Source organism: Trachemys scripta, chromosome 3 (assembly GCF_013100865.1).
Source record: "Trachemys scripta elegans isolate TJP31775 chromosome 3, CAS_Tse_1.0, whole genome shotgun sequence".
In the NCBI taxonomy this organism is placed as follows: domain Eukaryota; kingdom Metazoa; phylum Chordata; order Testudines; family Emydidae; genus Trachemys; species Trachemys scripta.
In genome coordinates this window covers 140,947,283-140,961,574 of record NC_048300.1, presented here as the reverse complement: position 1 = coordinate 140,961,574, position 14,292 = coordinate 140,947,283, and the positions used below count along the sequence as shown (strand labels likewise).

The 14,292-nt window shown below is 37.4% G+C and overlaps 1 protein-coding gene across 13 annotated transcripts in view; it reads left to right on the top strand.

The window, feature by feature from the left end:
* The window catches only part of DOP1A (DOP1 leucine zipper like protein A), a 101,131-nt gene that overhangs the window by 42,451 nt on the left and 44,388 nt on the right, over positions 1-14,292 (top strand). For 11 of the 13 annotated variants that reach the window (XR_004645193.1, XM_034766132.1, XM_034766128.1 and 8 more), the window contains 6 exons: positions 1,417-1,537; positions 2,749-2,868; positions 4,644-4,758; positions 5,250-5,279; positions 6,095-6,328; positions 9,924-10,542. Coding sequence is in view for 12 of the 13 variants with exons in the window: in XM_034766132.1 (XP_034622023.1) it covers positions 1,417-1,537; positions 2,749-2,868; positions 4,644-4,758; positions 5,250-5,279; positions 6,095-6,328; positions 9,924-10,542 (1,239 nt within the window). In the remaining variant the exon portion in view is untranslated. Of the gene's footprint in view, positions 1-1,381; positions 1,538-2,748; positions 2,869-4,643; positions 4,759-5,249; positions 5,280-6,094; positions 6,329-9,923; positions 10,543-14,292 lie in introns of all 13 variants that reach the window. The other 2 variants (XM_034766138.1, XM_034766133.1) reach the window with 2 other exon arrangements.

Sequence of the window (14,292 nt, the reverse complement as noted above, 5' to 3'; positions counted from 1 at the left end):
TCAGTTTAAATCTTACTGACACTGCACACATTAAGATTTAATGAAGTGAGCACAGCTGTGAGGATCGTGTTGGCAAATTGGTTTGGCAGATTCAACACAGACTTTGCTCCTGCAGATCAGTGGTGGTGTTCCCACAAACGGGAGCAAGATGAGGCCAAGAGAAAGCACAGAAAGCTGTTCTCCTCCTCTGAAGACAGATCACTTTGTGAACTATTGCAACTCATTTCAAAGACAAGTATCAGAGGGGTAGCCCGTGTTAGTCTGAATCTGTAAAAAGCAACAGAGGGTCCTGTGGCACCTTTGAGACTAACAGAAGTATTGGGAGCATAAGCTTTCGTGGGTAAGAACCTCACTTCTTCAGGTTCTTACCCACGAAAGCTTATGCTCCCAATACTTCTGTTAGTCTCAAAGGTGCCACAGGACCCTCTGTTGCTTTTTACAGATTCAGACTAACACGGGCTACCCCTCTGATACTTGTCTTTGAAATGAGTTGCAATAGTTCACAAAGTGATCTGTCTTCAGAGGAGGNTAGTGAGTGAGATTTATCTCATAAAGCTAAATCTTGACACCTCATGATGAAAATTTACCTGAGAGTGTAAGGTAAAAAATTAGAAGTAAAATATTTTGATCATCTTTACTCTGATTCAGCTGAAGTGGGTTCTTCTCCATTTCTGGCTACAAGTGTGCAAGAAGTCTTTGCATCAGACTCACATTAGATTCCAACAAACTCCTGAGGTTTAAGAAAAGCATCTGTCTTTGAAATAGAGGGTCCTGTGGCACCTTTGAGACTAACAGAAGTATTGGGAGCATAAGCTTTCGTGGGTAAGAACCTGAAGAAGTGAGGTTCTTACCCACGAAAGCTTATGCTCCCAATACTTCTGTTAGTCTCAAAGGTGCCACAGGACCCTCTATTTCAAAGACAGATGCTTTTCTTAAACCTCAGGAGTTTGTTGGAATCTAATGTGAGTCTGATGCAAAGACTTCTTGCACACTTGTAGCCAGAAATGGAGAAGAACCCACTTCAGCTGAATCAGAGTAAAGATGATCAAAATATTTTACTTCTAATTTTTTACCTTACACTCTCAGGTAAATTTTCATCATGAGGTGTCAAGATTTAGCTTTATGAGATAAATCTCACTCACTAGGATTCACATGGATAATTTCCTGCACATCCTATTGAATAGCATATTATTGTATAAAATACGTATAGCTTTAAATTCTACTGTGCATAAGAATGCACAACATGTAAGTGTGATTTTGTTCAGCTTTGTAAGTTATCTGAGTAAAAGTGATTTTGTGGCTTTAGTAAATGAAACTGTAGATGCCAATGATTTGATTAGGGTTCAGATACTGATTATTGGAATGTCCTTAATTTTACAAGGTTGTCATTGCAGCTATTTCTCATGGTCATTTTAGGACCTGTAATCTTAGAAGATGTATTGATTGAAGTATTTAGAACATTATATATACAATGCAAAGCTGAGCTGGATCTTCAGATGGAATCTTCCTTCAGCAAAGATCACACACAACTAAGCAGGTAGAGTACAAAGAAAAGAATATAACATATGCTTCCTCTTTAACAGAAAATAATATACCGGTACATTTTAAATATAAACATTAATAAATAGCAGAACTTAAATACTGTTTATTGCTAAATATGCAGCAATATCTAGGAGCCTCCTTCTCTGAAAGGAATGGCAAAGCTCTCAGTGATCTCAATTGAAGCTTTTCCTTGGGACATAATGGAATGGACATCTATAGTTTTATTTTTTTAAATGACATTTACTGTGCTAAAAAGGTACCAATATCAGTCACTTTATTTTGCAATTGTTTACTGTAAATGTACATTTACTGATGTGAATGCAGAACTCCATGTGAATGCTGTGTGTGTCATGGAGGGGCAGGAAGAGAGTTCTAAGAGCTGTCCCTTTCCCATGTTTGGCACTCATGAGAAAAGCAGTGAGGGGGTGGGAGACTGGCGTGTGAAGTTATGTGAGGTGTCAGCAGAGAGAAGAAGATGGTATGAGTGGGGAAAGTGACCCACACCTGCCCCCACTGCAGAATCACTTCTCAGATATGGCTGAAACTAGGGAGCAGCAGGTGGGCTCCCCTTATGTCACTTGTCTTTGGAAACATGAAGAGAAGCTGCATCAATGAAGCAACAGAAGTTGGGAGGCTGCACAGGCAGACACCTCGTTAGAAAGCCTCTGACCTGCTCTTGCACACAGAGAGGCAACAAAAGAGATCTAGTACATATCTCTCTGGATTTTGGGGGTGGCAGAGAAAGAGAAGCCATCAGGGAGGAGAAAAAGGGAGAGCAAAACTAAGGGAGTAGAGAGACCAGAAGAGTGGAGTCAGAGAGAGAGGCAGCTGGTGGAAAGGACAATTAAAGGGAGACAGAGGGAAACAGAATGTTGGAGGAGGACAGGGAAGGGGGAGAAAAATAAAATAAAGAAAAATAAGAATGAAAATTGGAACCCAGATCCAATAAAAATACGTAGAAATTGGAAAACAGATCTGAGACAAAGTGGGATGAGCAAGAAGTATGGCAACCATGCAAGGACGTGATGTAAAGAGCTATAGTGTATGTCCAGCTGAAGAGCTGCCATTAAAGGAGTGGGGGGGAACCAGTGTGTTAATATCAGTGTTGCAATGAGTAAACTCAGAATTATACGCCTTTGCATAACACTTAAATCACAGCATAGTAATATACATTATATTGTACTACTACTTTTTATTTTCTTTTAGCAAATTGAGGGAAAATAAGAAAACTGCAGAGCTGATTAAAACTGCCAATCTTCTCTTTAATTCCTTTGAGCCTTATTATATGTGGGATTACATTGCTCGTTGGTTTGAAGAATGTTGTAGGTAAGTTATATTTAATTGCTGTAAATGTAAAACTGGAGTTGGCTTTACATTTTTTGGTTTGTGTATTGACAGGGAGGTGGACAGGATGTTCTAATAGTTGTACTCCACCTGCAAAGGCTTGTCTATACTAGAAACTTGTACTGGTTTAACTATATCTGTGTAGTTAAAGCAATGCAATCCCCCTAGTGTGGGTGCAGTTATATCAGTATAAAGGTAGTTTGTTCTGGTATAGCTAGTCCTGCATGGGGAGGATAATAAGTATACCAGTATAAGTCACTTTATACTGATATAACTGTATCTGCACTAGGATTTTACCGGTATAGCTATTTCAGTAAAAAAAAATCCCACCCTGTAACCAAAATAGTTAAACCGGTAAAACTTTGAAGTATAGACCAGGCCTAATTTCTGAGATTCAGATTCTTTTTAATTCCCTTTCTTGATCTGGGAATAATCAAGATATTGATAACTTGATTTTAGTAAGAGAAATCTTTGCAGATCTCTCTTGTTTTCCTGCCACTGCTTCTTCAGCATGGGTGAGTAAATTCCTTTGGAAAAAGTGACAAGAAAAGGTTTTGGGTAGATTGGTACACACTTGCTGGCCATGTAATCAAGGTATCCTCCTATAAATTCATTATCTGTAGCATATGATATACTTGACTAGATTAGCTAGAAATGTTGTTGGGGTGTGTGTGTGTGTGTGTGTGTTAGTTAGTTAGTTAGTTAGTTAGTTAGTTAGTTAGTTAGTTATTGGGTCTCTTAGCCTGTGTCCCAAAAGGGTTTTGAAAACTTTCCCCTCTGATCAACAATCTGCATGGCTAGCAAAAGATGTGCATCAGTGCTTACAGTGCTTGGACTCTTTCCCCTTCTATTAAATACTGTACAGATATGGGATTGAGAAACTACTGTCCTCCTACCTGGAGAGATCGTTCCTTTCAGATGTTCTTCTTTTTAGGCATTGAGAAATGGTCTTTGTTCAAATTTCAAAAACATTTAGAAAACTAGAAGGTATTTTCACTGGTCCTTCATATCCTTTCAAGGCAATTCTACCTCCACTAAGTCAGAATTATGGCAAAAGGAGCCTTGAGAGATTCTCAAGGATAAATGTATAAATGTACGTTACTATTTATAAGTGGGTATTAAATTTCATCTATATGATGATACTCTGCACGGAAAGCTATTTTTCCCACAGTGGGAATTTTAATTAGAAGAAATCTATGGATTTCAGACTAGGACTTTGAGAGCGCTATAGATAAAGGTGCCAGTCTGAGGCACAGAATAATAGCAACTTCCTTGAAAGTCTTGAGTTTCCTGAAAACTGAGATGAAATTGGTTACTATTTGGTAATATTTACCTTTGGTGGGGAGGGGGATTTCTTCCGTTTTGTTGTGTTTTAAGCAGATTCTGAAAACAGGCAACCACCAAGTGAGGGGAAAATATATGGATTTACCAAAACAATTTCCTGTAGCCCAGCCTTGCTTATTTTATGGGATGTGATGGGTCATGGCACACAATGATGTGGCTGCCCTTCATAAAATATTGAACTTCCTTTGTATTTCAGATAGTTAAGGATTGTATGGTCATCTATAAACTGATTCAACTGTTTGTTGAAGAAGGAACAACTGGGCCAAATGCTTTTTTTTCTATTATCTACTTCCACAAAAGGTTACTAGTTTGTTCTTACGCAGCATCCTTGACGTACACACCTATGAATTAATTTGTTAGTTAATCATGTCCTATGTAAACAAAAACAACAATAACATGTTTTAATTTCATAGGAGGACACTGCATGCTAGACTTCAGCCTGGGCCTGTAGGTGGTAATGAGTCATCTGAGCTGCCCCTGACCAATTTCTGCCTACTAGTGGATTTTTTGTTGGATATAGTTTCTTTGGTAAGAATTCCTTTCTTCATTGCTTGTAGGTATCTGAGGACAATATTTCTGTACTCTGATTATAAAGCACTTTTGAAAGCAAACCTTGTCTACAAGTGAGTTTAGCATAAATTGGTAGATTCCTTTAGAAGAAGTGAAAAAGGCTTTGGGTGTATGGGATGGATTTTATCACATAAACAAATCAGTCTTTATGTTCTTCCGATGCATGAGCCTGCAAATTCTGTTAGCTTGTTTGTCATCTGATTCTGTTTTGAATTTTCCTTCTCTAAAATTTACATTGTATTAGTTACAAATGTAATCTGTTGCTTTGCGGTTTTATATGATAAATAGTTAGATGATGCAATTCATTGAGTGCTAATTGTTCTGAACGTCTCAGTAATATATTTATCTTCTTTTATCTGTTGACACTGGTTTATTTGATGAAGACTGCTAGAACTGTTTTTCCTGTATCTGTCTTCCCTCCTCAATTCTTTTGCTTTCTCATTTCAAAGCCTACTAGAAGTATGAGAGTGCTGTGTCAGGTATGGCATTCAGCCTGTTTTTCCTTTAGTTATTAATTATTTGATACTTTTCACTCTTAAATCTCTATTTTGAGAAAATTAAAAGACAAAGGGAACTGGGGATATTTTTTTAATCCTATCAATGTTATAAAATTCTTTGTAATCTCTTTGTAGTATAAATGAAGGAGATTTAAAATTCTGAAAATGCTGAGCGTACTCAATGATTAAAAATATACTGAAAAACAATTCCCTTTTATCCCTCATAAAGTTAATGCATAGGATGTCCGACTTGGAGGACTTCTAGATTTTATTTGCCACTTGCATTGTTAAGAAGTTTAGAATAAACTTATATATATGTGATAGTTGTACAGTAGAACCTCAGAGTTACGAACTGACCGGTCAACTACATACCTCATTTGGAACCAGAAATACGCAGTCAGTCAGCAGCAGAGACAACAACAACAACCAAAAAAAAGCAAATACAGTACAGTATTGTGTTAAATGTAAACTGCGAAAAAGTAAAGAGAAAGTTTAAAAAAAAATTGATAAGGTAAGGAAATTGTTTCTGTGCTTGTTTCTTTTAAAGTAAGATGGTTAAAAGCAGCATTTTTCTTCTGTGTAGTGAAGTTTCAAAGTTGTCTTACGTCAATTATCAGTTTTAAACTTTTGAAAGAACAACCACAATGTTTTGTTCATAGTTATGAATATTTCAAAGTTACGAACAACTTCTGTTCCCAAGGTGTTCGTAACTCTAAGGTTCTACTGTATAGATATAGTAAATACATTTTATGGGGGGGTTATAAAACACTTCCTCAATTTTATTATCTTTTTGTTAGGAGACCTACATTGAAATACAAACAGAACATCTGCCTCAGTTGTTGCTCAGAATGATTTCTGCATTGACAAGCCATCTTCACACTTTGCACTTGTCGGAACTAACTGATTCCCTCAGGCTCTGCTCAAAGATCCTTAGTAAGGTTCAACCTCCGCTGTTGTCTGCAGGTACAGATGGTACTCTGCAGCTTCCAAATGGACACAACAGCTCCATCAAAGAATGGGAAGATAAAAAGGTAATCTGTTAATATCCTTTGCATCCTTTTATGTTAATTTTGTGCAAGGTGTGGGATTTTCAAAATACTCAGTGTTAGCCCAACTCTGCTTTTATTGAAGTCAGTGGAAATGCTGAGCACTTTCAAAAATCTGACCCACCTTCTTCTGGTGAATTTGTTAGTATAATATTGTATGTCTCCTCAAGTTCCTCTGTTGACATGAATTTGATGGTTAGTTGTTATGGCTTGCCATCCAACCAGAAGATTTATAGGTTCTTGTCCAATTCAAACTACAGGGTTCAAGAACTCAGAGAGTTCTGTATCGGGAGAAGACTCTCGGGGTGCATGGCAAAAACACTTACACTGAGGACAATACCAAATTGATAAAAACTTTATTGAGATTAACAAAAGAATAATAAATGCTATGAAACTTATAACTGCAAAACAGTAAAAGAATTCCAAAACTCCTGGTGGTAACATTCCTATTATAAGTACCTTAACTTAACATTGTCACACCCTTCCTTGAGGACCCAGTAATAGCAAAGAGCTAAAGACTAAAAGAGCATTAAAAAAAGAAGAGCTAAAAGAGATAAAAGCGCTCCAGACTCTTCCTTACAAGGTATTTTCCAGGATCCTGAAACTATGTAATTCAGACCCAACCTACTATACCCAAATCTTATCCTACCCTTATCCTATAGGTTAGTGGATTATGACACTTATGCTCTAGATATAGATTTAGTTGGGGATTGGTCTTGCTTTGAGCAGGGGGTTGGACTAGGTGACCTCCTGAGGTCCCTTCCAACTCCGATACTCTGATTCTGTATTAATAAGGATTATCTCACTCCAAAAACTGCCAACCTAGGCTCTCTTGACGACTTCCAGATTGTGGTATACCCTGCAGTTACCAACCGGTTGTAGATGCCGGATAAACCTGTTCAGTGTTGTGTATAGTTCTTCCCTTTGGTTCCCCAAAGTTTGGGGACCATTCCTATCTGTGCCAAAGGTTAACAGCTTTTATGCTGACTTACTCTTAACTGATGATACTTTTAGCTATTTAGCGGCTCTTACTGAATACAGGCCAGTAGGCTTTTTGCATTTCAGCATAACTTAGTCTATGTATAATTATTAGGAAACACACATCATATGCCTCAACATATCCTAAATTCATAGGAATTAATGATAAAATATAAGAATAAAATGGATTAATTCAGAAAGAGAAACATATTGTTTGATACGGCTGGCTGGATTAGTAGGATATAATAGCTAGCAAAGTAATCCTGTGGGCTACACCTCACAGTTTTTCTCTGTCCTGTTTCCACCTTTTTTTTTTAATTCAACTTGTGCTTTTTTTAGTTTTACAGTAATTTTTAAGCTTTGTAAAACATGCAAAAACAGCAAACTATAGATGGGGAAAATATAAAATGTCTTTTACAATAAAAATGTATAACAATAAATTTAAACATAATTGAACCTTGATTAATAAAAACATTTGAACTGTTCAATTAATTGCAGATGAAGGCCCCGATCATTCAAGAATTTATACATACTTTTTAATGTTAAGCATACGCATAAATCACTTCAAATTCAGGACCTAAGTAAGAACTACAGACCTCTTGAGAAATATTTGAATAAATCTCTAAGCCAATATATAATAAACTCTAAAGGGTGGATCCAGTGTCCATTGAATTAAGTGGAAAAATTTCCACTGATTTCAATAGGCATTGGATCAGGTATCACAGTTGTAATTTTCTTTTACCATTTGGAGATAGTTCTAAAGCTCTTAACCAATACCTTATTATAAATTTGCATAGATCAGCTAAATTAATTCTTATGAATTATTTTAATGTTTTATCAAACATGTATACCTCAAAATCATTTAATAAACAAAGAGAAAGAACAAAAAAAAAACAGCAACTGTTTCTATTTCAAACAAATTTCAGTTTCTAACAGTTTACATTTCTAACAAATCTTGTAAGTGATCAATTCTTTTGAACCTAAATATACTAAGTCTTCCACGACTACAAACTTGTATGAAGGAAAACCCACAATTCCATTTTACATATATTACATATTTTGGGTACAGGAGGGAAAGATGCTAGGTACTAAATTTTATGCTGAGAATCTAAGAATTTTTGCTCTGTATTGAGAGAACATCCAAACTTGTTTACACATTAGATTTTGATTACTATTTAAAAGATTGGAATTAAAGCTCTTAATTTCACAGAGAACTTGGAATGACTCATTAATAATTAATGTTTTTTTTTTTTTTTAAAGTACCGGTATGCAGTTGGGAAATTTTCTGTTTATTTGTTTTAATAATTCTTATAATTCCTCATTTTTGGCTCCAAAATTCAGCTGTTTTCTCTTCTCTTTTTTGAAAGATGCCTTGACAATCTGTAGTATTTTATATTGTATGAAACAAGTTCATCCTGGTTAAATAGTAGAAATTAACAACAGTAATAATAATAATCATGAAACTTTGTACCAGCAATACACCTACACAATTGTAGGTCAAAATTTGTTACTATCTTTAATGTAATTATTTATGTGGTGGCATTCTATAAAACTATCTCTTGATTGCAGAGAAATTTTACCTCTTCCCACTCCTTCAAGTCTTCTCAAGCCTCTCTCTTGACAACTCCCTTCAACTCCTTCACCCATCATTCCACCACCCTTTCATATTGCTTCTTATGATTGGAACAGTTTTCCAATTAACAGATGACAAGCTGCCAGCTCCTTTATATAAGAAAATCCTAAAACCTAAACATATTCGAGGAAGTCTGTCAGGTAAACTGACTATGCAGCGTTGTTGTAGCCGTGTCGGTCCCAGGATACTAGAGACACAAGGTGGGTGAGGTAATATCTTTCAACCCTTGAATGGTCCCTTACAATATGTGCTACCTACTTATGCTAAACTATCTGTTTGATTTTGTATTTAGTTGTGACGCTCTTAATACCTTTCCCAGACCTGAAGGAGAGCTGTGTGTAGCTCAAAAGCTTGTCTTTTCCACCAAAGTTGGTCCAATAAAAGATATTACCTCACTCATCTTGTCTAGCTAAAATGACTGCAAATTTTAGTGCCTCGTCTTCGACTCTCTTTAACATTTCAGGATTTTTTTCAAATGACTTATAATTTTGTCATGTTGATCCCTTCTCCCTCAATCCATATTAAAATATAAATCATTTGTTTAAAATCTTCTTAAAATGCATATATTTCTGTTGATAGACAATGATATCTCCTCTTATAGTTGTCATGTCATGTAAATATACTTCTTTGAGAGTTTTAAAAACTTGATTTTGACAGGAAAATTTATGGAAGGGTTCAACAGTAAAAGTATATAACACATAATTTAAAACTTTATAATAGAACAGAACTAGGATTGCCGATCTTCCAGGATTGTCCTGGGGTCTCCAGGAATTAAAGATTAATCTTTAATTAAAGATTATGTCATGTGATAAACCTCCAGGAATGTGTCCAATGAAAATTGGCAACCCTAACCGGAACTCAAAACTGTCATCCTTTTCAAAATAGGAAAGAAGTTGATGATCTTTTATCACTATTAGTGACATTCATTTTTACTGTTTAATCTGTTATCTGTACTTTTATCTCAACTAGGTGCCATCAGTTTCACTTGAAAATCCTCATGATGTATTCGAAGATGGTGAAAATCCTCCAAGTAGTCGATCATCAGAAAGTGGATTTACTGAGTTTGTACAGTACCAGGCAGATACAGCTGATGACATTGACAGTGCATTGAGCGAAGGCCACGGAGCACCTGGTATCCCTATTATAGGTAGCACATCCTCAGAGACTGAGACAGCATCAACTGTGGGATCTGAGGAAACCATTGTACAGCCTCCTTCCATAATTACACAGGGGTCAGCAACTCGAAGTGGGAAGATGGTCCAAAAGACTGCAATGCAGTGCTGCTTGGAGTATGTCCAACAATTTTTAACTAGATTTATCAACCTGTATATAATTCAGAGTAATTCCTTGTCTCAGCCCTTGGCAACAGAGCTTCAAGTGGACCTCACTAGAGAGCAAGGACAACTTACAAAATGGGATAGAGAATCACAAGGAGATGCTAAGGGGAAAAAAACAAATAAAACGCCAAAAGAATACCTTTCTGCCTTTATTGCTGCATGTCAGCTATATCTTGAATGTTCAAGTTTTCCGGTTTACATTGCAGAGGGGAACCATACATCAGAATTACTTCCTGAGAAATCTGATTTTGGTAAGTAACATTTTCTTACTTTCTCCTTTTTTTCTAGTATATTCAGTTCTTAGTTTAAACTGTTCTTTAGAAAATATGAATATTTACATTGTTGCTTGTTGTTCCTTGTAGGGACATAGATTTTTTTTTCTTTTATGACTTTGATTACGTTTTAGAAACTAAAATATTTTTAATACAGTTATAAGAAAATTGATGGTTTCATGTGATTTTTAGTACATGTCTGTTTTGAGTAATGAATATGTACTACGTGGAAGAACCTTAGGGTGGAACCCAGTTTCCAGATTCTGCTGTGCAAGTGTGAAATACATAATACATGGATCCATCAGGGTTCTTTGTTACTAGTGCTTTTCTTGTGCCTTGGAATGTATTTGCACATTGAATAGATTTGTGGAATAGTGACAAGATTACATCAAACATGCCTTTAACTCTTTTTTAATAGTTTAGACAGTTATCCATATTCATGCCCTTGTGAAACAAATGTATAACCGTAAGTTATAAATTTCAGTTCAGTAAAATTTACACTACCCAAGAGTTTATTTCTAAATTTATTTTGCTGTGTAATGTAGTGTTTAACATTAAGGTTGTAAGTGGCAGCTGACAACATGCACAAAATTCACAGGTACTGAACTGAAAAATTAGGCGTAAATTTACATTATAGTTAAAGTGAGGCCTTCTCTCTGACATCTGGGATTTTGTTTATTCGTCTTTGAAACTTAAGATTGTTTAAATGCAGTTTGGTGGAAAAAAATCTAGATGAGAGTGCAAAAAATGTATCTTTACTGGCATGTTGCAACCAAGGCTTTTGTATGCCTTGAGGAGGTTTTCCACCAACAACCTGTAGTTGTCTGCCTTGTTGTTTCCGAGAAAATTGATTGCCACTAACTGGAAGGCTTTCCATGCCATCTTTTCCTTGCCACGCAGTGCATGGTCAAATGCATCATCTTGAAGAAGTTCACGAATCTGAGGACCAATGAAGACACCTTCCTTTATTTTAGCTTCACTTTACCTTGGAAATTTTCCACGGAGGTACTTGAAAGCTGCTCGTGTTTTGTCAATGGCCTTGACAATGTTCTTCATCAGACCCAGCTTGATGTGTAAGGGTGGTAACAAAATCCTTCTTGATTCAACAAGTGGTGGATGCTGAACACTTTTCCTCCCAGGCTCCAATGACTGTCGGAGTAGCCAATCTTTCTTGATGTAGTGGAAATCTCTTGCACGACTATCCCATTCGCAGAGAAAACAGCAGTACTTTGTGTATCCAGTCTGCAGACCAAGCAAGAGAGCAACAACCTTCAAATCGCCACAAAGCTGCCACTGATGTTAGTCATAGTTTATGCACTTCAAAAGTTGTTTCATGTTGTCATAGGTTTCCTTCATATGGACTGCATGACCAACTGGAATTGATGGCAAAACATTGCCATTATGCAGTAAAACAGCTTTAAGACTCGTCTTTGATGAATCAATGAACAGTCTCTACTCATCTGGATCGTGAACGATGTTGAGGGCTGCCATCACACCATCGATGTTGTTGCAGGCTACAAGATCACCTTCCATGAAGAAGAATGGGACAAGATCCTTTTGATGGTCACGGAACATGGAAACCCTAACATCACCTGCCAGGAGATTCCATTGCTGTAGTCTGGAGCCCAACAGCTCTGCCTTACTGTTGGGTAGTTCCAAATCCCTGACAAGGTCATTCAGTTCACCTTGTGTTATGAGGTGTTGTTCAGAGGAGGAGGATGGGAGAAAATGTGGGTCCTGTGACATTGATGGTTCAGGACCAGAAGTTTCATCCTCTTCCTCGTCTGACTCAAGTGAGAATGATTCTGGTGCATCAGGAACCGGCAGTCCTTCTCCGTGGGGTACTGGGTGTATAGCTGATGGAATGTTTGGATAATGCACAGTCCACTTGTTCTTTGACACACCTTTCCCAACTGGAGGCACCATGCAGAAGTAACAATTGCTGGTATGATCTGTTGGCTCTCTCCAAATCATTGGCACTGCAAAAGGCATAGATTTCCTTTTCCTGTTCAACCACTGGCGAAGATTTGTTGCACAAGTGTTGCAGCATATGTGTGGGGCCCACCTCTTGTCCTGATTTCCAATTTTGCAGCCAAAATAAAGGGGATACGCTTTCTTAACCATAGTGGTTATACTACGGTTTTGTGATGCAAAAGTCACTTAACCGCAAACATAGCAGAAGTTATCTGCACTGTTCACACAAGTACGAGGCATCTCTGCTCACTTTGGCTAAACAGAAATGTGTCCCTTTGCAAAATCAAACACTGACAAATAAGAGAGCACGACACTGTATGATTTCTAGAGCTGATATAGGGCAATTTGTTCAGCAGAGTGATGTAAGCTTCGTTATGATTGCATTATCCATGACTTCTAGGAATAACATGATGCAATTTATATCATGTATGACACAATACCAGCTTCAGATTGCATCATTCATTGTTTTGCCTAAAAAGCAAGTACTGTCCAAACCCAGTCATAGATTTATTCATAGATCCAGTCAAAGATGTATTTTAGTCATTTCTGGTTTAAATTGATATCCCTTCCCTTTATAACTCACTTATCCTCCGCCATTCCCAAGTCAAGGGTCGTATATACTGACCCAATAGCATATCTTGAAAACTAGAGCCAATCAACAATTTTAAGCATCACTTTTGTTCTCTGTGACCCAGAATTAGTACAGTTTGACTACATTTATTTCAGAAGCATTTTGGCTGTAGAGCAGTGTAATTAGATATTCGGAAAAACTTTCTAAGGGTAGTTAAGCTCTGGAACAGGCTTCTAATGGAGGTTGTAGAATCCCCAGCTGTCAAGGCTGAATCCACACTCTGTCACTCCGAGTGCAGAAAGTGGGGGCCCACAAGGAACCTAAAAATTAATACTTGCTACTCCAGGCTTGTATTAAACTCCCAAGGTTGCAGCTTTTCTCTGACCTTGGCTTGGTAAATGCTGTGACCACCCAAATGCAAAAAAAAAAAACCCGTGGACCCAGGAAGGAGCACTTGGGATTTCCTCCCTGTGGGTACCTCAAGCCCTTTCACACACCCCTCTCCCGGGAAGAGCTGAGAAAGAAAACAAATCCTATCCCAATGAGTCTACATAGAGAAAATAATTTTTCATTCCTGGTTCAAACCTTACACAGCATTTCTGCTTATAGCATTGCTGCTCAGTGTACCTGCATCCTAGAGAACAACCACAAACACAGTTCTAGCCTTCCCATTGGCTCTTTTGATTAGGTGCCCGTTTTGTTTTTCTTTACTCTGGGGACTTTTTAACTCTTTACAGGTAAAGCAAGTAAACAACAGCTACCAAGAGGGATTTTACAGCTAACTGGCTGGCTGGGTGTCCATCAAAGGGAGCTACCTCCCCCACTTTATTTATCAGCCCATCACTGGAGGTTTTTAAGAATAGGTTATAAAAACACCTGTCTGGGGTAGTCTAGGTTTACTGACTCCTGCCTTAGCGCAGGGGGCTGGACTTGATGACTTTTCGAGTTCTCTTCCAGCCCTACATTTCTATGTTAGACTCATAGACTTTAAGGCCAGAAAGGACCATCATCATCATCTAGTCTGACCTCCTGCACACTGCAGGCAACAGAACCTCACCCACCTGATCCTATAATATACTGAGTTACTGAAGTCCTCAAATCATGATTTAAAGACTTGAAGTTACAGAGAATTCACCATTTACTCTATCTTAAACCTTCAAGTGACCCGTGCCCCATGCTGCGGA